The sequence below is a fragment of the Oncorhynchus nerka genome, linkage group LG8 (assembly GCF_034236695.1).
Source record: "Oncorhynchus nerka isolate Pitt River linkage group LG8, Oner_Uvic_2.0, whole genome shotgun sequence".
Taxonomy (NCBI): Eukaryota; Metazoa; Chordata; class Actinopteri; order Salmoniformes; family Salmonidae; genus Oncorhynchus; species Oncorhynchus nerka.
Window position 1 is genome coordinate 36360045 of NC_088403.1, and position 22739 is coordinate 36382783.

Consider the following 22739-nt stretch of genomic DNA (forward strand, 5'->3'; position numbering starts at 1 on the left):
CCTCAGCCACGCTCAAGGTACTAAATGATATCATAACCGCTATCGATAAAAGACAGTACTGTGCAGCCGTCTTCATCGACCTGGTCAAGGCTTTCGACTCTGTCAATCACCGTATTCCTATCGGCAGACTCAACAGCCTTGGTTTCTCAAATAACTGCCTCACCTGGTTCACCAACTACTTCTCAGACAGACCTCTGGCAGTCTCTATGGGGGTACCACAGGGTTCAATTCTTGGGCTGACTCTTTTCTCTGTATATATCAACGATGTCACTCTTGCTGCGGGTGATCCCCTGATCCACCTCTACGCAGACGACACCATTTTGTATACATGTGGCCCTTCTTCGGACACTGTGTTAACCTCCAAACGTGCTTCAATGCCAGACAACACTCCTTCAGTGGCCTCCAACTGCTCTTAAACGCTAGTAAAACTAAATGCATGCTTTTCAACCGTTCGCTGCCCGACTAGCATCACTATTTTGGACGATTCTGACTTATATGAATATGTGGACAACTACAAATACCTAGGTGTCTGGCTAGACTGTAAACTCTCCTTCCAGACTCATATTACGCATCTTCAATCCAAAATTAAATCTAGAATCGGCTTCCTATTTTGCAACAAAGCCTCCTTCACTCATGCCTCCAAACATACCCTCGTAAAACTGACTATCCTACCGATCCTCGACTTTGGAGATGTCATTTACAAAATAGCTTCCAATACTCTACTTAGCAAACTGGATGCAGTCTATCACAGTGCCATCCGTTTAGTCACCAAAGCCCCTTATACCACCCACCACTGCGACCTGTATGCTCTAGTCGGCTGGCCCTCACTACATATTCGTCGCCAGACCCACTGGCTCCAGATCTTCTATAAGTCTATGCTAGGTAAAGCTCTGCCTTATCTCAGCTCACTGGTCACGATAACAACACCCACCTGTAGCACGTGCTCCAGCAGGTATATCTCACTGGTCATCCCCAAAGTCAACACCTACTTTGGCCACCTTTCCTTCCAGTGCTCTGCTGCCAATGACTGGAACGAATTGCAAAAATCGCTGAAGCTGGAGACTTATATTTCCCTCACTAACTTTAAACATCAGCTATCTGAGCAGCTAACCGATCGCTGCAGCTGTACATAGCCCATCTGTAAAAAGCCCACCCAATCTACCTACCTCATCCCCATATTATTTTTATTTACTTTTCTGCTTTTTTTGCACATCAGTATTTCTACTTGCACATCATCATCTGCTATTTATCAGTCCAGTGTTAATTTGCTAAACTGTAATTACTTCGCTACTATGGCCTATTTATTGCCTTACCTCCTGTCGCCATTTGCACAGACTGTATATATACTTTTTTCTATTGTGTTATTGACTGTACGCTTGTTTAGTCTATGTGTAACTCTGTGTTGTTGTTGTGTCACACTATCTTGGCCAGGTCGCAGTTCTAAATGAGAACTTGTTCTCAACTAGCTTACCTGGTTATATGAAGGTGAAATAAAAAATAAATTAAACAATTCTGGTAAAATAACAACTATGTTAGCAACAGCAAGCTAGCTAAATAGGACAAATTAGCTAGCAAGTGCAAGCTAGCTAGCTAAATTGCCATAAATGTTTAATGCTTTTCGACCTGTCCCCAAATGAATGTAATTGGTTCAGAGTTCGTTTTGATATTTTAACCTGCGTGTCGTGATCACGTTTGGTGTGGGGAGACAACATAAATGTATGCACGATGGCGCACGATGGCGCACGCTCGCACACAGCTGGTTTGGGTTCCATGTTACACGTTGTCTGCGGTTGCCTCTGCTTATGGTAGAGAAATTAACATTCAATTCTCGGGCAACAGCTCTGGTGGACATTCCTGCAGTCAGTAAGCCAATTGCACGCTCCGTCAAAACACGAAACATCTCTGACATTGTGTTGTGTGACAAAACTGCACATTTTAGACTGGCCTTTTATTGTCACCAGCACAAGGTGCACCTGTGTAATGATCATGCTGTTTAATCAGCTTCTTAATGTCACACCTGTCAGGTGGACGGATTATCTTGGCAATGGAGAAATACTCACTAGCAGGAATGTAAACAAGTTTGTGTACACAATTTGAGAGAACTTTTGTGCGTATGGAACATTTCTGGAATCTTTTATTTCAGCTCATGAAACCAGCATTTTACATATTGGGACCAACACTTTACATATTGTGTTTATATTTTTGTTCAGTGTAGTTATTCGGTTGGTAGATTGGGAACCTATCTGGGCTAGCTAAAGCCAACTTCATGGCTAGTAGTATCACAGAGAAAATACAACAGGAAAAATTTTAACATCAAATCTGAGGGGGCAAGTGACCCTGTGACCTCTATGGGGATGATTCCTCTGCTATCAACCACATCATTCTGTATCTGTGACAAAACAGACACCTTCATTCAGCTCTGGTACTGGTCCTACCATATAGATCAGGGATGGGAAATTCCAGTCCGGAAAGGAACAACATTGAGGAACAACATTAACAAGTGTTCAAAGATGGCGCCGGAGAAGAAGGCAGACGTTTTACAGCCGATTGTTTTAAAAAATATATATATATCTGTTTTATTGACTTATTTTGTACATAATGTTGCCGCTACCGTCTCTTATGACCGAAAATAACTTCTAGACATCAGGACTGCGATTACTCACCACGGACTAGTATAATAGTTTTTTTTCCTTTCACGACTCTGACAAGCCCGACACGAAGGATATACTGCTTTCTCGGGAACAGGCCCCGATCCCCGAGATCTGCGTGAAGAGGAGGCAGAAAAAGAGAAGCCGAAGGTCGGGCTGCCTTCGGAGAATTTGTAGGCGATCTAATAAACCCCCACTTCCCTCCATTCTACTAGCAAACGTGCAATCTTTCTAGAATAAAATCGACGAGTTATGCGGAAGATTAAACTACCAATGGGACATTAAAAACTAACATCTTATGCTTCACAGAATCGTGGCTGAACGACGACAATATCAACATACAGGACTGTCACGCCCTGGCCATAGAGAGGCTTTTATTCTCTATTTTGGTTAGGCCAGGGTGTGACTAACATTTTCTATGTTTTGTATTTCTTTGTTGTTTGGCCGGGTGTGGTTCTCAATCAGAGGCAGCTGTCTTTTGTTGTCTCTGATTGAGAACTATACTTAGGTAGCTTTTTCCCACATGGGTTTTGTGGGTAGTTGATTTCTGTTTAGTGTTTTTCACCTTTCAGGACTGTTTCGGTTATTCCCTTTGTTATTTTTGCATTTAGTGTTCAGTGTCAATAAAGAAACATAAATACGTACCACACTGCACCTTGGTCCTCACCTTCTTCCACCAACAGACTGGCCTGTTATATGATGTACCGGCAGGATAGAACAGCGGTGTCTGGTAAAGACAAGGGGCGGGGTCTATGTATTTTTGTAAACAACAGCTGGTGCACGATATCGAAGGATGTCTCGAGCTATTGCTCGCCTGAGGTACAGTATCTCATGATAAGCTGTAGACTACACTACCTACCGAGAGAGTTTTCATCTGTATTCTTTGTTGCTGTTTACATACCATCACAGTCAGAGGCTGGCACTAAGACAGCATTGAATGAGCTGTATTTCCGCCATAAGCAAACAAGAAAACCCTCACCCAGAGGCGGCGCTCCTAGTAGCCGGGGACTTTAATCTGTTTTACCAAATTTCTATCAGCATGTTAAACGTGCAACCAGAGGAAAAATATCTCTGGACCACCTGTACTCCACACACAGAGATACATACAAAGCTCTCCCTCGCCCTCCATTTGGCAAATCTGACCATAATTCTATCCTCCTGATTCCTGCTTACAAGCAAAAATTAAAGCAGGAAGCACCCGTGACTAGATCAATAAAAAAGTGTTCAGAGGAAGCAGATGCTCTGCTACAGGACTGTTTTGCTAGCACAGACTGGAATATGTTCCGGGATTCCTCCGATGGCAATGAGGAGTACACCACATCAGTCATTGGCTTCATCAATAAGTGCATCAATGACATTGTCCCCAAGGTGACCGTAAGTACATACCCCAACCAGAAGCCATGGATTACAGGCAGCATCCGCACTGAGCTAAAGGCTAGAGATGCTGCTTTCAAGGAGCGGGACTCTAACCCAGAAGCGTATCAGTAATCCTGCTATACCCTCCGATGAACCATCAAACAGGCAAAGCATCAATACAGGACTAAGATCGAATCTTGCTACACTGGCTCTGACGCTCGTCGAATGTGGCAGGGCTTGCAAACCATTACAGACTACGAAGGGAAGCACAGCCGAGAGCTGCCCAGTGACACGAGCCTACCAGACAAGCTAAACTACTTCTATGCTCGCTTCGAGGCAAATAACACTGAAACATGCATGAGAGCACAAGCTGTCCCGGACAATCAATTTTGAATCTCCGTTCTGGCTTAAACAAAGCAATCTGATCATGCTCCAGTAAAATACACGCTATAGGTAATGGCACAAAATGGCTTCTGTAAAGCACCTATACATTGTCCAATCAACATCCACACAATGATTTCATTTTTCGCATCCTTATTCAAACACAAACACATTTGGAATTAAGTGCTCTTTCAGTGTCTTGTTGCAGGTTGTGCAATGTTCAAAAGTGTGTGTGAGTTTATCATTAACGTATGTGTGTGTGTGTGTGTGTGTGTGTGTGTGTGTGTGTGTGTGTGTGTGGTGTCAAGTATGGATGGTTGTACATATGCAAATAGCCAAGATTGGATATTTCAGCACCATGGACAGCAGAGAAATTGGAATATCGAGATCTGTCATTCAGCACCACATGACATCAGACAGCGACCATCTCTTGTGAAATTGGTGCTGAGAAAATCCCATGTAATGGGAAATGAGGCCTAGGAGGCAAAACGACTGAAGGAGAAGACTCACATGAACTCTCGTGCCTTAGAGGACCATGACAATGTAGGCACGCAACAGGGTAACACAACAACCACATTTTCAATTGATAATCATTGCTTTAAATGGATGTGGCCAATAGATTTGTATAGGAATATATAAAAAATTATAATATTTCACTTGTAGGCCACTGTTGGATTAGTAGGTCTAGGCAACATGCACCTGGATAAACGTGTCATTTTAACATCTGCTTCCAACTCACACTCTCAAACAAGTATATCCCCTGAACGCAGCTCACTTTCCAGCCCACTTTCCAGCTCAAGCTCTCAAACACATAGATACCCTGAACACGCTCATTCTACAGGGGCCGGATTCACAAAACATTACTTACAAAAAAAATTAAGAAGCTGCTTAAGACAAAAAATAAGAAGTTCACAAGATAGTTCGTAAATGCAATTCCTCAAAATGTTCTTAGGAATTCGTAGTTTTCTTAAGAACTTCGTAAAATATCTTCTTATGTTGCATTGACATTAGTGACGTGCTTGAAACTAATAAATACGCCTATGTGACAGGGATGATACGTCCCTTCTGTCTTCAAGAGAGCGAGAGTTGCACCCCTTCTGAAAAAACCTACACTCGATCCCTCCGATGTCAACAACTACAGACCAGTATCCCTTCTTTCTTTTCTCTCCAAAACTCTTGAACGTGCCGTCCTTGGCCAGCTCTCCCGCTATCTCTCTCAGAATGACCTTCTTGATCCAAATCAGTCAGGTTTCAAGACTAGTCATTCAACTGAGACTGCTCTTCTCTGTATCACGGAGGCCCTCCGCACTGCTAAAGCTAACTCTCTCTCCTCTGCTCTCATCCTTCTAGACCTATCGGCTGCCTTCGATACTGTGAACCATCAGATCCTCCTCTCCACCCTCTCCGAGTTGGGCATCTCCGGCGCGGCCCACGCTTGGTTGCGTCCTACCTGACAGGTCGCTCCTACCAGGTGGCGTGGCGAGAATCTGTCTCCTCACCACGCGCTCTCACCACTGGCGTCCCCAGGGCTCTGTTCTAGGCCCTCTCCTATTCTCGCTATACACCAAGTCACTTGGCTCTGTCATAACCTCACATGGTCTCTCCTATCATTGCTATGCAGACGACACACAATTAATCTTCTCCTTTCCCCCTTCTGATGACCAGGTGGCGAATCGCATCTCTGCATGTCTGGCAGACATATCAGTGTGGATGACAGATCACCACCTCAAGCTGAACCTCGGCAAGACGGAGCTGCTCTTCCTCCCGGGGAAGGACTGCCCATTCCATGATCTCGCCATCACGGTTGACAACTCCATTGTGTCCTCCTCCCAGAGCGCTAAGAACCTTGGCGTGATCCTGGACAACACCCTGTCGTTCTCAACTAACATCAAGGCGGTGGCCCGTTCTTGTAGGTTCATGCTCTACAACATCCGCAGAGTACGACCCTGCCTCACACAGGAAGCAGCGCAGGTCCTAATCCAGGCACTTGTCATCTCCCGTCTGGATTACTGCAACTCGCTGTTGGCTGGGCTCCCTGCCTGTGCCATTAAACCCTACAACTCATCCAGAACGCCGCAGCCCGTCTGGTGTTCAACCTTCCCAAGTTCTCTCACGTCACCCCGCTCCTCCGCTCTCTCCACTGGCTTCCAGTTGAAGCTCGCATCCGCTACAAGACCATGGTGCTTGCCTACGGAGCTGTGAGGGAACGGCACCTCAGTACCTCCAGGCTCTGATCAGGCCCTACACCCAAACAAGGGCACTGCGTTCATCCACCTCTGGCCTGCTCGCCTCCCTACCACTGAGGAAGTACAGTTCCTGCGCAGCCCAGTCAAAACTGTTCGCTGCTCTGGCCCCCCAATGGTGGAACAAACTCCCTCACGACGCCAGGACAGCGGAGTCAATCACCACCTTCCGGAGACACCTGAAACCCCACCTCTTTCAGGAATACCTAGGATAGGATAAAGTAATCCTTCTCACCCCCCTTAAAATATTTAGATGCACTATTGTAAAGTGGCTGTTCCACTGGATGTCTTAAGGTGAACGCACCAATTTGTAAGTCGCTCTGGATAAGAGCGTCTGCTAAATGACTTAAATGTAAATGTAAATGATATGATTTGGCCCACTATAAGTGTTGATATTTACATTTTATTGCATTCATTTTTTTGCTTTATGTCTCGAGAAACATTTTTTTTAGTTGGCTCGCGATCAGACTAACGTTAGCTACTGTACATCAAAATAAAAAATGGATAACCAAGGAAAGCGCGGTAAAAACAAACAAGAGCTTGAAGTGATGGTGGGGGAAATAGCAGCAAGGAAAAGGTTGCTGTTGGGGAAACCTGATAACTGCGGGGTCACTGCAAACACCAAAAAGAGAGGATGGGCGAGAGTGGCCGAGTCTGTCTCTGCCGTCGGGGGTATGGCAAAAGACAGGGATAACGTTAGACAAGTTCTTCTTTGCAAATTGACGAGATAACGCAAGCTATTTAACACTTCTAGAATATTGTAATATATTGTTGATTACTAGCTAGTGTGAGGTTTGAAAATATGCTTGGCCTATCATGAGGGTGTCTGTGTGTGTTAGAACTAACATTTTGCAACATATGGTGTGACTAGCGGAAAGGCTGTGGCTGGCCTTGGGTGTAGGCAGTTATCATGAATTGTTGGGGGCACATACAGAACATAGTGTTGCGAGAACAAACAGTCTTTTGTTAGATAACAGGAGCCAGATGTGTGATAACTATATCGAGAGTATGAGCTCATAGATATTCTACACAGCAACAGTTACATCTATCAACTGGAGCGCCTGGGGGACTGGGACCAGCCTGTGCGCCAACGATAGGCTGGTGAGTTTAAACCAGTCTCTACTCTGTGACAGGCCAGCTCAGAAGCAGGAACTACTTCTGTCAGAGTATTTTAGAAGAAAATATTAGTGTATTGGCTAGTTCTCTGTACTGCCCTGCGTGGTGTTACAGCGAACCCGTATATACGAAAATTGCATTTACCATTTATTGCTTAGCAAATAAAAGTACATAGTATACAATCGGTGACTCAGTGTCATACTTGTTCTGATACCAGTTTCGAATTGACGCAACCCTAACACTAGCTAGATAATGCACGTTTAATTTGTTTTCTTGCTGTATTTAAATATCCGGTAGCCAACTGTGTCTGTGGTGCAAGAAAATGTTAAATGTTTACAAAAGTATCCATTCGTCTCAAGACAAGGGTTTAGCTGTCCTAAAGTTAAGTAGATTTTCAAGAAGGAATCCTAAAGCATTATTTTCAAGAATCCCATTTCTTCTTAACTTTTTTATCAGGAAGATACTTAGGAAAAACCTTAAGAATATTTCCAAGAACTTTATTGAGAAATAGCAACTTTGTAAATGGCAGTTAAGAAGTCATTTCTTCTTAATTAAGAAGGTTTTGTGAATCCGGCCCCAGATCCCAAAACACCTGAATTCTGATCACTTGCTCACACACCTGTATGTCATTATCACACATTATTTAGTTCAGTTCTTTGCACCCCATCATTGTGAGCTATTGTTTGTTTTGTGACACATTTCTATTCAGAGCTCTGGTTGTTCCCGTAATTTAATCCTCCCGTGTATGATAGTTTTTGCCTGCCTCACTAACGGCGCCTTTTGCCTATTCCCTGTCTGTACTTTAACCTATTGGATTTCCTGTAATCAACCTATTGCCTGATTTCCCGGACGACGTTACTAGCCTTTTCCCTGCCTGTACTATTGCCTTTTTGGACCCCCTGTGTATGACCTCCTGCCTGCCCCTGGACCCATCTACCTGCCTCCTCTTGAGGTCCTTTACAAAAAAACACCCTGCGCTTGAAACCAGCTCTCTGTCTCCCATTGTGTTCATTACAGTCATGAATCGGAACGGGCTCCAACTTCCTCATATACTCATGTCATAACTCTGCTGTGAAGATCTGAAGGATCAGGTTACAGTGGGTCCTGTCTACAGCGCCCTCTCTCTCCCCCAGAGGTGGAAGGGGCCGCTTTATGGCAGTCGTAAAATACTCTGCTTCTGGGCTCTGTAGTATCGAGATTGGAATGTGACTGTGGACATAGAGCAACACTTGGACATCAAAATGCTGAATAATTTAACAGTATCTCTGTATTCCAAGCAGTTGGAGTGGTCTGTGGACACTTAAGGAACAGTCATGTCGAGTTTGTTTCATTTGGTGACCTCATGAGGGACAGGAGACACGCATTACTGTTTCTTTGTTTGTATACACTTCTCAATTATGGGGTTTGTATCTGAATGTTGTATAAAATAAATGATTGAGTATAGGAATACTTTAGGAACGTTAACAATGTGATCTTAGTCTTCTAAGTGAGAATTGTTTTTCATAGTAACTTAGGATCAATCAGTGGCCACGCCCTCGTGATCACAGACATTACACAGCGTCATGGAACGCCCCCTTTTCTACTAAAATACAGGGATGGGAGTTCCCACGTTGAAATGGCTAAGAAATCTACAAACTAAATACCAATTATTCAGGCTGCAGCTGTTTAAGTACATTAGTCTGGTAAACACAATCGGTCGAACGACCGAATGGGACTCTGATGTACCCATAATAACAAGCTACAACTACGAAAGACTGATCTCTGGTGGATAAACCTGACTATTCATCAGACGGACCGGCGATCGCAGAGAGGGACAACAAAGACATACACTCGTAAATATGTCAATTGCATTTTCTTTTCAAATGAGCGGTTGTTCATGTTCAAAGTATTAGCATTTCCATGAGTGTAGTATCCACTCTGAATTTCCCACTCTTGAGCTGTCCCCACCCCTTTCCTTTGTCTACTAAGCCGTCATATCGGTTTTGTCCACCACTTTTCTTTGTGTCATGTTAGTAACCAATGTATGAGCTACTGTGTGTGTGTTTATGTAATTCTGTGATTGATTAGTAAGTTAGTAAATAAATAATTAAGCCAATTTGTATATCGCTGATTTATGTCAGGGTTCGTGCAGATATCCAAGGGTTTGCGACATTCAAGAATGAGACTGATGAGGTAATAATACATCAATAGAAGACTGTAATCGATAAGATAATAAAATATCTGAAGAGTTAAATTCGGGAAATTGTAACTCTATAAAAAACTCTGTGATTAGTTTAATCACAGAATAATTACACCGAGAATTGATTTGATAATATAACAGTCTTCACATTTAATGAATAAGACACATTACGACACACATTAGGACAAAATAAAGAGCTTAATCTTTCACGAAAAAAGACATTGGAGCAAACCCATTTATACAGGTTCTACACATTCCATAATGATAGAATGTAAACATTATATTTTGTGCCAAACATTGCCTACAACTCAATTCTCAGTGTAGCATTTTGGATAACTCCACAGTCATTGATCATTTGCGTCTTTAAGTCATTCCTGTTATCTCTAGAGCATCCCGTATATATATAGTGCTGCATTTCTTCCCCGTCTGACCATGAATAGGGGTGGGAGCATTCCGGATGGTCCCATTAACTTGTTAGAGAAGCGGTCCCGTTGTGGGAATCAAATCAGCGGAAATTTCAAGTGCGCCACGTATAGTTTTTGATAAAACTCAAACTTTCATTAAAATACACATACAAGGTACTGAATTAAAGCTACACTCGTTGTGAATCTAGCTACCGAGTCAGATTTGTAAAATGCTTTTCGGCGAAAGCATGAGAAGCTATTATCTGATAGCATGTACCCCCAAAATACTGCAACGTCACCTAACGACAGATTTTGCGGTAGCCGGGGCTACCCAAAACGCAGAAATAAAATATAAAACATTCATTACCTTTGACGAGCTTCTTTCTTGGCACTCCTAGATGTCCCATAAACATCATTTTGGGTCTTTTTTCGATTAAATCGGTCCATATATAGCCTAGATATCGATCTATGAAGACTGTGTGAACAACGAAAAAAATAGCGTTTTCTAACGTAACGTCATTTTTTTTAATTAAAAAAGTCGACGATAAACTTTCACAAAACACTTCGAAATAGTTTTGTAATGCAACTTTAGGTATTAGTAAACGTTAATAAGCGATCAAATTGATTATGTATATTCTATAGCTGTCCGCAAAATATCCGGTCGGATACCTGAAGAAATGGGCTGTCTCTTCTTCGTTTGACCAAGAAACAAAGCCTAGGCAAATGACAAGACTGTTGACATCGTGTGGAAACTGTAGGTATTGCAACCTCGGCCTCATTTAATCTGGGTCACCTTTAACAATCGGTTGAAGTGACGCATGGATATATTTGTCAATTTTCAGTGATTTTCCTGCACTTTTCGATTTAACCAGTTTTAGAAACGTCTGAGTGTTTTCTATCCACACATACTAATCATATGCATATACTATATTCCTGGCATGAGTAGCAGGGCGCTGAAATGTTGCGCGATTTTTAACAAAAAGCTGCGAAAATTCGCAACAGCCTTAAGAGGTTTTAAGGTAATCTTAGGAGATATTGATTTTTAGCATACTGTAAATGCCTGTGCATAATGTGCCTAATAAAGCATAATTCGTTTTATTCTCTTCAAAGGAATTCTGTAGCAGCAGCCTTTATTTTCAGACTCTGCAGGCCTGCTGGGAGGCAACATATTATAATAAACAGGTAAGATTCATCCCACAAAAACAGGAACAACAGAAAGAAGAGAGAGATTCATCCCAAAACAAGTTTTATTTCAAGGCAGTTTAGAGAAGGTGGTCATAAGATGTAATGTCGTGTGTGTAGGTGGCAGGGAAGTCAGGCGCAGGAGAATCGAACTTGGTATAAATGGAATCGTTTAATAGACTTGACAAAACTCCATAATCAAAAATACAAGATAAAATAAAAGTGGGTACAAGAACGCGTCGCGTACCAATACATAATACACAAATATACAAACAAACTATCTCTGACAAGGACATGAGGGGAAACAGAGGGTTAAATACACAACATGTAATGAATGGGATTGGAACCAGGTGTGTAGGAAGACAAGACAAAACCAATGGAAAATGATAAATGGATCAATGATGGCTAGAAGACCGGTGACGTCGACCGCCGAGTACCGCCCGAACAAGGAGAGGCATCGACTTCGGCAGAAGTCGTGACATAAGAGTTCTAAATATCACTTGCAAATTGTGAGGCATGAGCAGTTGTGAAATGTTGTGAGAGGCCCTTCTGAAAGCACATTATATGTTATTTCGTGGCACGTTCTCACACCTTACCTCATCTTGTGCAAAAGAAGCTCATGGTTCACTATCTGTTGCTCCTGAGTCAAGGTCAGGTCCCGCCCCATGTGACCACGGAGCGACTGGCTGGTGTCTCAGGGCAAAAAATCCCTTAGGGAGAGGTGAGTACCACATCAGCACTCACCCTCTTTGCCAAAATAAACAACAGAACAATAGGAAGTCAGGAAAGTTTAATTTATCTGTGTTTTATTTAAAGGGTGTGGAAGGAAACCCTGGAGGAGGTCAACGACCTTGCTCGGCTGGTAAGAGAATGAGAGTTAGAGACATACTACAAACCAGTGCGCTCTTTTCTAGCCTTTCAACAACTAGTTATTACAGTAGAATATATCTGTTGTGAAATTACACTAATGGGACTTCCTGTATCCTACGGCAGGCCTGGGAAGTAAACACTTGCCTAATAATGATGTATTTAGAGCACGAGGCTTTCTGCACCCCACCTCTCCAGCTGACATGTGTTCCATGTACTGCCCTGCAAACGGCTTGATCCATTCATCAACACATCTGGAGCTATGCAGAAAAAGACTAGGGCAGTGTCCTCTGTGCACATTGCACGTCGTTTAGCTTTGTCTTCTCCTTTTTGTTGATTTCAGCGACCCTAAGGTCCACAGCATTGTGGAGAAAGCTGTGACGAGCATTCCGTGCGAGCTGTCCAATGAGCCGGTATCAACCTGCTCAGCCCATCACAAGTGGTGGTGGAGGTGGTGCCCAGGCTCCTCCTGGCGCTGTGGCTTCAGCCAGAGGAAGGCCATTCAGAGCACCCTATCCTCCTAAGCAGGATGGCCGTGTGCACAGTGGCGGCCAGAGGGGGGAAGCTCTCCACTATGTTGAAGGCCCCTTCCTCTCAAATCCCTTTCTCCCGGGCTGCTGCTTTTGACACTATGCGGTTGATCCTCGGGAGAATCAGTCAGTCCTTCTCCACGCACTGCCTTTATTAATGAGCTCTGTCTGTGCCTTTGTGGCGGACGAGGTGCAGAGCTGCTTCCAGCCCACTGCAGCCACCCTACCAGTCCCCCCTGTCCTCGCGGTGGACGTCTCCACCACACTACCAGCTGATATCCAAGCAGGTGAGTAGCACTGATAGAGAGCACTCTGACAGATGCCTATCAGGATTGTTGTTGTCACCCCTAACACAGAGGCAGACCAGGCTTCTTCCCACCTGGAGGTTGTGGACATTGGCCCTAACACAGAGGCAGAACCCGTCTCTTCCTACCTGGAGGTTGTTGTAAACCCCCCTAACACAGAGGCAGACCAGGCTTCTTCCCACCTGGAGGTTGTGGACATTGTCCCTAACACAGAGGCAGAGCCCATCTCTTCCCTCTTGGAGGTTGTGGATGTCACACCTGAAGAAAAGACTCTCACGACGTCTGTCTTCGCCACTCTGCCAGCTGACATCCAAGCAGGTGAGTAACACTTACAGAGAGCACTCTGACAGGTGCCGTTTATCATGACATCTTGGTAGAACCTTTCAACTGGCCAGAGTTTAGAACCTACAGTTTGCATTTGTTTACATTCTGTCCCTCTTTTCCCTTTCTGTTGCTGTGGTCACCCCAGATGTCACCCTGGATTTTCCATGCAGAGCGAGGAAAGGGGCAGTCCGGCAATTTTTCATTTTTTAAAATAAAAATAAAAACATTTGAGGGCAGTGTGCTGCTGCTCCTGCCACAAGGAAGAGGAGTAACAATATGAATTATTCATCAGACTTTCAGAAATGGAATTGATCCATAGACCATTAAATTATTTGCATTATAATTGGCTTCAATTCTGCTTTTCTTCTGTTTACTACTTAATTCATTTCAGAAAATGTCTATAAACTTTCACTTTGAAAGTGTGGAGTAGGTTGTGTAAATAAGTGGGAAACATCCCAATTGCAATTTTAATGATTTTAATCATTTACTTATTACATTTTTATTTATTACAGTATTATTTGCCCAAAAAATGGAGGGTGCTCAACCAACGTTGAGGTGCAACCAAATACTTTAATCAAAATGCGTTGTTTTATTCAAGCAAAGTTAACGTTTCGGCCTGGTCTATGATGATATGCAAGTTGTGTTTGCCCAGTAAAAGGGAGACCCAGACTCACCCTGCTTCTTAAGGGTTGCAGACAGTGAAAATTTATACTTTTAAGTAAATGGCACATTTAAATTATTGAGTACAAATCTTTAATGAACATGAATTTAAATACAATTGACTTGAGGAGCAGGCAGGCCGACTGGCTAGCCCTGAAGGCCCTCTACCTCTGTGTGGTTCATCTCAGCCAAGAGGTTGTGTGGGTTGTCTTTCTCTCTGTGGGTGTGAATCACTATGACCTCTCCCTCCGCCTGCTCGTTGGCCTGATCAGAAGGCTTCTCGTCTTCCTTGCTCACAGGAGCAGGAGGGATGGCATCTGGAGTAACATCCTCCTCTCTTCTACTGAACACCTCTTCCACCTCCTCTTTCTGGCTGTGAGTTAGACTGAGGTCACTCGTTCTCTCTACTTGGGTGTTGGATAGTTCCTCCTCCACCTCTGTGTCTTTTTGAGTTTGGAGGGAGTTATCCTGTTCCGGCTCTCCCTCTCTTTCTCCCTCTTTAGGGGTGTGCACCTCAATTTCCTTCGGTGTGTTGAGGGGTTCAGTGGTTTTTGGGGGAGTCTGAAGTTCGATCGCTAGCGATGAGTGTGGGGGCTGTCCCGTTGTGGTGTCCCCCTCCTTCCTAAACTGTATCCTCAGCAGGGCAATGACTGCGATGATGAAAAAGTAGGAGGAGCCACTGAGACATGTGATGAGGCCAAGGAAGATCACCCTGCAAGGATGGGATAGGACACATCACAACACTGCTGCTCATTCATATTCAAACACACCTCAGAGTATGCACACACACATGGACGCACGCACACATTGGCGTGAGCCCACACACACAATGAACTTACCTGTACATATCAGAGTCATACATTCGACAGGCACCTCTGCCCCCGCATTTCTTGATCCCCCACCTCAAACATGTTGAGTCAATCAAAGCCCCGAAGTACACTGGTGCTGGAATACCCCCTACAAAGAGATCAGAGTTCAGTAGGCTGTATTAAGGACCTCTATGATATCAAGGGGTCTTTACGTACAACAGAGAAAATTAAGACTTACCTAGGGTTCTCATCACCAAAGTTTGGATACCTAACGCCAGGGATTTTAGCTCGGGCTTGATGCACCTACAAACACACATTACACATCACATACACAGTCTAACACAGTCTTGTGGCAGCAGGTGTCCCAGGTTCCAACCCCGGTTGGTCACACAAGTATTGGAACATGGCGACTGACCGTATGATGACCATGTATCCAGGCGTGGTCCCAAGGGAGTTGATAAAGGAGCTGAGTACGGACACAGCCATGTAGGAAGTGAAGCTGCGGCTGCACTCTCTGCTGCGAGGACACTGGCCTAATATTACTGACATGCTGCCCTCTGGTGCAGAGGAGGACAGCACACAGCTACAGTTGTGGAATACCTTGTAGAACAACAACAAATACAGTAGTTATAGTTTCTCTGTTATGGTCTATAATCTCTCTCTCTATATATATATAGTATATAGCTGTTTTTTTCCCACTATTTTATAACCTATTTATTATCTTTACAGTTTGCTGATAATTTCACAGTTAGACGATGACTGACGTTGTACTCTTATTGCAATTATGAGAGTGCACATATCACATACTTTTCTACTATTTCACAGTGTCAACATAGTTCAGTGGAGATAAGAGCACACACGGTCAATTATTTACACCTTGTAGTTCAAACAATAGACAAAACATGGCTGTAAACCGAAGGAGGCAGCTGAGGGGAGGACGGCTCATAATAACGTCTTGAACGGAGCGAATGGAATGGCATTCCGTTCCAGCCATTACCAGGAGCCCATCCTCCTCAATTTAGGTGCCACCAACCTCCTGTGCTGTAGACTCACCAAACCCATGTCTAAGGGTTAGGGTTACCCTGGGGGACTTCCAATGCTCTGATCAGGTAAAGTATTTGCTCTTTGACACGACTGTCAAAGCCACAGGAGTCTACAGCCTTGTCTCGGGGCAGTAGGGCCTAGTATGTAATGACGTAATACCATGTTTACCCCATATCCTGTGTTTGTGTTGAACTTTCTCTACATGGGAATTGAATACCAACTTTTTTTCCGTACATCAAAATAATACTTGATTGCCAATCAGCAATTACTTAGTCCTCTTCGTCCCGGGTGGGAGATAAGGCCCAAGGTAATTGTTGAAAATAACTTTTTTCAATGCCGGTTTTTGTTAAGAACTGACACACTGCTGGGTTTTTTACGCTCAAAAGTTTCCCGTGTGCATCAAGACAAAGGACATAGCCAACTTGACCCAACTGTGGGAAGCATTGGAGTCAACATGGGCCAGCATCCCTGTGAAGGTTTTGTACACTCAGTACATTAATAGTATTTGTACCGTGTTCTTGCCGTATCCTGTAGAGCTGGAGCAGCCTGCGAGGCAGGGGGAGGTGTACGTGATGCCGTTGTCTGAACACACAGGGTCCCACTCCCCAGCCAAGCAGGAGCAATCTCTGTTACACTCTGACCACAGGTTGCCGTTGTACACTACACCAGGGGTCCTGGGGGACAGAGAAAATGGATGCCAATCATAATGATGTTTAAATAATTGTTGCTGAACTATCAATGACATAGGCACAGTGACACAACAGGCAGGGATCCTGGCTCAGTAACAACCATACTGTATATTCCCACAAGAGGGAGCCCCGGCACAAGCCCATGTGTGTTTTGGTCTCACTCTCCCTCATATTCCACTGATTAAAACTTTTTTTGTTTTTATATAAATGAATTAACTCAATGATTGAATGAATTAATCAACCTACCTACCAACCAACCAACCAACTAATCAGATGTCATATTTACCCATTGTAGGACACGGTCAGCCCAGCCACCTGAACGTTGTCACACTTAGTGCCAAACTGCAGAAGGAGGAGGAGGTAGGCCATGAAGGAGGTGACGAAAGACAGCTGGGCTCCAGACACAACACCAAGCTTATACCTCTTCATCAGTAGACCGCCCAGGAATATCCCCACGGCAACCACAGGCAGGTTCAACACACCTGGAAAAGTAATACTTCCATCTATAGTGTTACCAGAAAAATATATATACTGCATCTAAAGATGCATTAGATCACCAGTGTACTGGAGTTTCTTTTCTACTCAGTCACAACAAACCTACATTTTTTATTTATTTAATGCCATTCAACATCAATGCTGACATGAGGGAACATTTCAGTTGGAGCATGTCCAGGTTTCTATGGCTTTGTTTAGACAGGCAGCCCAATTCAGATCTTTTTTTGAGCAATTGGTCTTTTGACCAATCAGATCAAATCTGAAAAATATCTGATGTGAAAATATCTGATGTGATTGGTCAAAAGACCAATTAGTGGAAAAAATATAATTTGGGCTGCCTGTCTAAAACGCAGCCCTTATGTCTCTGTCTTTGACCCAAACCTCAGGTCCAATCCAACCACTAGAGTTTGACTTTACAATGAAAACGAAGCAGAAAGAAACGTGACGGAGGGGCCACAGTTGGTTTATAAAGACGGTAGCTGATTGAGAAACATGTAGCTACAGTATCTAACCAATGAGGAAGTTGGCTCTGGCTGCTGATTGGCCAAACTGCTGTTCCATGTACTTGGCTTTGAACGTGAGCAGGCCAATGAAGGAGTTGAACTTCAGGAGGCTGCCACACAGAAGCAGAAAGTACGCTGGTGTGCTCAGCAGCTTCTTCAGTGATGGTATGAAACCTGAAGATACACGAGAAAAACATACAACACAGTTACTTTTTCTGGTTTTGGTTATGTGAATGCTTTGAGTCTTTATTATTTACAGTTAGAGGGCCCTGTATATAATGTATGGTTCCTGTATTGGAATATAAATGTCCATCATAAAATATACAGGATTCTATTTCCTGTACATAAATAGGGCCAGGCATTTTCTTGTTCACTTGACCTGAGTGACTGGGCTCTATTCATAAGCGATCTGAAAATCGCCAATGAAAGACTGACCACCTTTTGCAATTTCAGCCAGCGCCATGGCCTGATGTGAGGTGGCGTCGTTGTTCTCTGTCCCATCCTGAGTAGGGGGGCTAGGGGGCAGCTTGTTCTCCTCTCCCTGCTTTGGCAGCGAGCGGGGAAGAAACCAGAAGGGGATGCCTGACAGGAGCATGATGACAGAGGAGACCAGGAAGCCCAGCCACCAGGCCCCCACCCAGCGGGCATCCTTGGGAGTGATGGTCACAGTCTCTGGAAGTGTGAGAGACATCTCTATCATAAGCACTGATACACATACTATACTGAGAATACAAATAACATAAATATAATTATTTGAGTCTTTTTGAGTGGTTTTGAATTCATTTGGATCCAAAATGAATATACATTGCTTAGTAGAAAGGACCCTAACACAATAATGTGTACAGTATGTGATTCTCTTACCCAGATCGACATATCCAATGTCTACATAGAGACTGGCACACAACGACCCCAGCAGGAAACCGAACATGGGACCTAGCAGTGTGATGGTCTGTAGACATGCTGTCAATCATAAAACACACAGTTAGGCCTACAGCCCGATCTACTCAGTTTACTGTACATAAGTCACAACTAGGGTTGTAAAATTCCTGGAACTTTCAATAAATGCGAAACCTAGTCATGACATATTTACAATACATGACTCACACTCATTTGACGGTTAACACACACACACACACACACACACACACACACACACACACACAGTGGCTTCTGCTCTGCTGCGAGTCAAATTAACGCACCAATGTAAAAAGCAGAGTTTTCAGCTTTAGCGAAGTCGTCGATGTAGGAGATGCCTAGTGGGGTGACGGGGGTCTCTCCTATGCCCCTCAGAGCGTTTCCCAGAAACACATAAATCCACATGTGGGAGCTGGAGTCCCTCACACAGTCTACAGAGGGAATCATACAGAGACACACAGGTGCACAGTATAACTCCTCTATCAGGGATGACGTATGTACAACTTGTACGCTGCACCATGGTTCCCTATGAAGCCAATAGGGCATCTGTAGGGCCTGCAGAAATAGCATTGTAAGTAAAGTCTCATGCTGGTTCAGCCTTTGACAAGACTCCTGCTGTAAGGTACAAACAGGTGAAGATGTTTCTCTGTGATTGGTACCTGTGTTGATGTCCGAAGGTGTCTCCCTCTGGATCTCAGGGATGTCTGTCTGATTTAGAAGATCCAGACATGGAGTTATACTGACACTGTCATTCATTGAGCCTTGGATGACTGTGTCAAATGTGTAGCTGTAGAAGAGACAGACCAGTTAGTAGTCATGTCATGTTCTACGGGCCATGTGATGAATACGGATTCAAAAGATGTGATTCGTTGAGATGAGACGCTGATCAACAACTAATCTTTCGTGGACAGATCTACGTAAACACAACTGATTACGCAGAACCCGTGAGGAAGGAATGGGATGCATAGGCTAACGAGCAGCAGTAGTTTCTGTGGTTTTGTTGTTACTGGTTATTTTGTGTGTTAGCAGATTTCCAATTTCGAAAGGGGAGGGGACATTTGGCCCGTTGACTTGGACTTGTAAAGAGAGAAGGCGGAGCTCCTCATTCCGATTACGCTCCTTCTTATAGCATCTGCTAATCTGTTAACATGTATAGCTCCATAACACAATCAAGCAGCTGACCAATTACGCAATACTTTAGTTCTTAGTTAACCGAGATTAATCAGCAACTGCATACATTTCTTTATTTCTAAAGTGAAACTATCATCCGTATAGGAGTATCTCGACAATATAAGTTTAACCAGTATTTCAATTGTTTTACCGTTCCATGAAGAAGTGTGGCAGGCCTGTGAGGAATGATCCTACAGCCATGAGGAAACAGCCCACAGCAATGAGCCTGGGCCGGTGCATCTTTGCGCCAAAATGGCTGACCACAGCCAGGAACAGCAGGTTACCTGCAAGAAACCACAATACTACAGTAGCCTGGAAACGCAAATTTAAGCTCAAATTTAAGCTCTGTTTTTTTTCAACTAAAAATAGCATAACAGTTTGGGTTCCAGGCTACCGCAACATAGCAGCACATAAAACAATGTTAGGGGTTTGACAGTAGAGGTGTGGACAAACTGCCAGTTAATCAATTAATAGGAACAACTACAAAACAGAACAGTATTGAGAGCAGACTGACTGAATCACAACAAAAATGGACCACCCTGTAGTCTGTAGTGAAGATCTAGTTTTCACGACATGAATTCTCAAGCAACTTAATGTTATTGTTGATACCCATCTCAAAGCTGCCGTCTATGAGTCCGATGAGAGAGCTGGACAGGTCAAAGCGTCTCTCTATCTGAGTGATGGCACTCTTCATGTAGGTCCCTGACAGAACCTTGGAGAAGTAGGCGAATGACAGGGCCACGATGAACAGCTGACAAACACAAGGGAGAGAACATTAGTGTGTGTTTCTCCGGGTCTATGTGCTTGCCAATGGTTGTTTGTCAACGTGTGTGTGTGTGTGCATGCTTATGTGCGTGCCAATGTGTACTCATGGGAATGACGTGAGTGCATATGTTTCGCACATCTGTCTGTGTGTGTGCACATGCGTGGATGCGTGTGCAGACAGAGTGCATGCACATTAATTTGTGTGCATTTTAAAGCATTATTAAGCACCTTGAGTGTGGAACAGCAGGGGCGTTTGGTGGCCTGCTTGTCAGAAACACATAGCTCCTGTTGGCTGGTCAGCTTCCCTCTGTCCTCCGCTGGATCGCCCATTCTATCCAGTCAGATACAGGACAGCCCACTGCCTCTCAGCTTGCTCACCCTTACGCAAAAAAACACATGAATTTCACACGTGAAGTGTTCCAAAAACATGTTTTCATGTGATCACGTGATCTTATGTGAAGTTAATGTGATAACATGTAAAGCAACATGTGATTACACAAAACTACACATGTGAAAACGTGATCACTTGAAGTGTTTCAAAACATGTTTTCACATGATTTCGCATAAAATATCACATGTGAAATCATGTGACTTTCAACAAGTGAAATAATGTGGTTTTTCTGTAAGGGCAGAAATATAAGATGCATTTTGATGTTATGTTTGATGTTACATGATCTTGAAAAGGCAATGTTCTTTGAGGTTCTTCCATGTTCCTTTCCATTTATTTTCCATTTTACTCGTTTTCACTTTCCTTGGCAAAACAAGCTAAGTCAAGACTTGTTCAGAGCCAACATGAATTGAAAGCAGCTTTCAATGGATTTTAAACCATTCAACAAATAGTTTTATAAAGAGTAGACCCAACTAAACACTTTTGATTCTTTACACACACATCAAGAGCCTACACGACCGTAATTATCCCCAAACTGAGCATGGTAATATGAGTAAGAAAATACTGACTTAATAACTTACCTCTGGAGTATGAGATTCCAAAAGTGGCTATTCACAAACACCTCGGCACAGTTACTGTCAGGTACTGGAAATCAAATCCATGTTCTGAGATGACGAAGATGATTCTGGCTTCATTTAAATGCTAGTAACAATAGGAAACACAGGCCAACACAATGCAAATATGTACATGAGTTAGATGGTGGATCAGGGAGCATAGCTGGACAAAGGAACTAGCACTTTTTCTGTTTTCTGATAATCCCCCCCCAGATTTAGCCTGGCTAATTCTCTCTCCCCTCCCAAATTCTCAGCACTCCAACCTGAAGTCTCATAATAGCAGAGTCAGAATCCATCAAGTACCCCCAAAACACACACACACACACACACACACACACACACACACACACACACACACAGAGAACCTCACTGGATAAATGTTAAAGTACCTGACCTGAGTTGGGGCTCCTCTCTCCTCCTGTGTATCCCAGACAAACAGTCTCCCGCCTCTTTCCCTCCTTGATTATGGTGGCAGACCTTTCCCCTCCTACTCTCTGCCCCCTGAGCCTGAGCCTGAGCTCCTATTATATGAGCGGGTGGCAGTGGAGGTACTGAGGACCGGCCTAACAAAAGGCCTGGAACATTTCTATTCCACACACATGCCTAAATAGAAACAAGTGGAGAGAGTGTGGAGAGAGAGAGAGAGAGAGAGAGAGAGACGCAAATCAACTTAGTTACCTCTTGAGAGGCTGCACAGCATCTCCCTTTCTCACACAGCCTGCTTTCCTCAAACCAACCTTTCTGGGTGCCAAACATCAAGCACCCCTAAGGGTCCTTGGGGGCGCCTGTAAGTGCAGGCTGCAGGTTTTGTACACCACCAAAACCTCAGCTGCACGTGTTAAGCATTTACAGTTTTTTCCAACTGCTTACACACAAAATCTTTTCATGTCACACGATTTTTGAAACCTCTCACTCAAAGTGCAAAACTACACACCAAATATCCAAAACCATAAGCTATTTCTCAGCGTTTGACTCAGTTGTCAATTGCATAAAACACTTTTTTCAAAACACTACACACAATTATCTACCTGAAACACAAAAATCGAACAGGAAGTGACTTGCTTTCCTTTTCCAAACACAACCAATCAAAATGCTACACTTATTCACCAGGTCACACACACACTCCTCACATGTGCAAACACTAATAGCTTA

At 43.7% G+C, this 22739-nt stretch overlaps 1 protein-coding gene across 1 annotated transcript; it reads right to left on the minus strand.

The window, feature by feature from the left end:
• Positions 1-14000: 14000 nt before the first annotated feature.
• Positions 14001-22197, minus strand: slco1e1 (solute carrier organic anion transporter family, member 1E1). The gene is made up of 16 exons (XM_029666264.2): positions 21977-22197; positions 21555-21675; positions 20814-20964; positions 20430-20571; positions 19972-20104; positions 19310-19437; positions 18935-19081; positions 18597-18695; positions 18174-18407; positions 17745-17909; positions 17024-17219; positions 16560-16722; positions 15420-15604; positions 15243-15307; positions 15035-15152; positions 14001-14907 (listed from the first exon to the last, which is right to left on the minus strand). Exons 3-16 carry the CDS (start codon positions 20913-20915, stop codon positions 14343-14345), a joined length of 2442 nt encoding a protein of 813 aa, XP_029522124.1. The 5' UTR covers positions 20916-20964; positions 21555-21675; positions 21977-22197; the 3' UTR covers positions 14001-14342.
• Between the last annotated feature and the right edge of the window lie 542 nt (positions 22198-22739).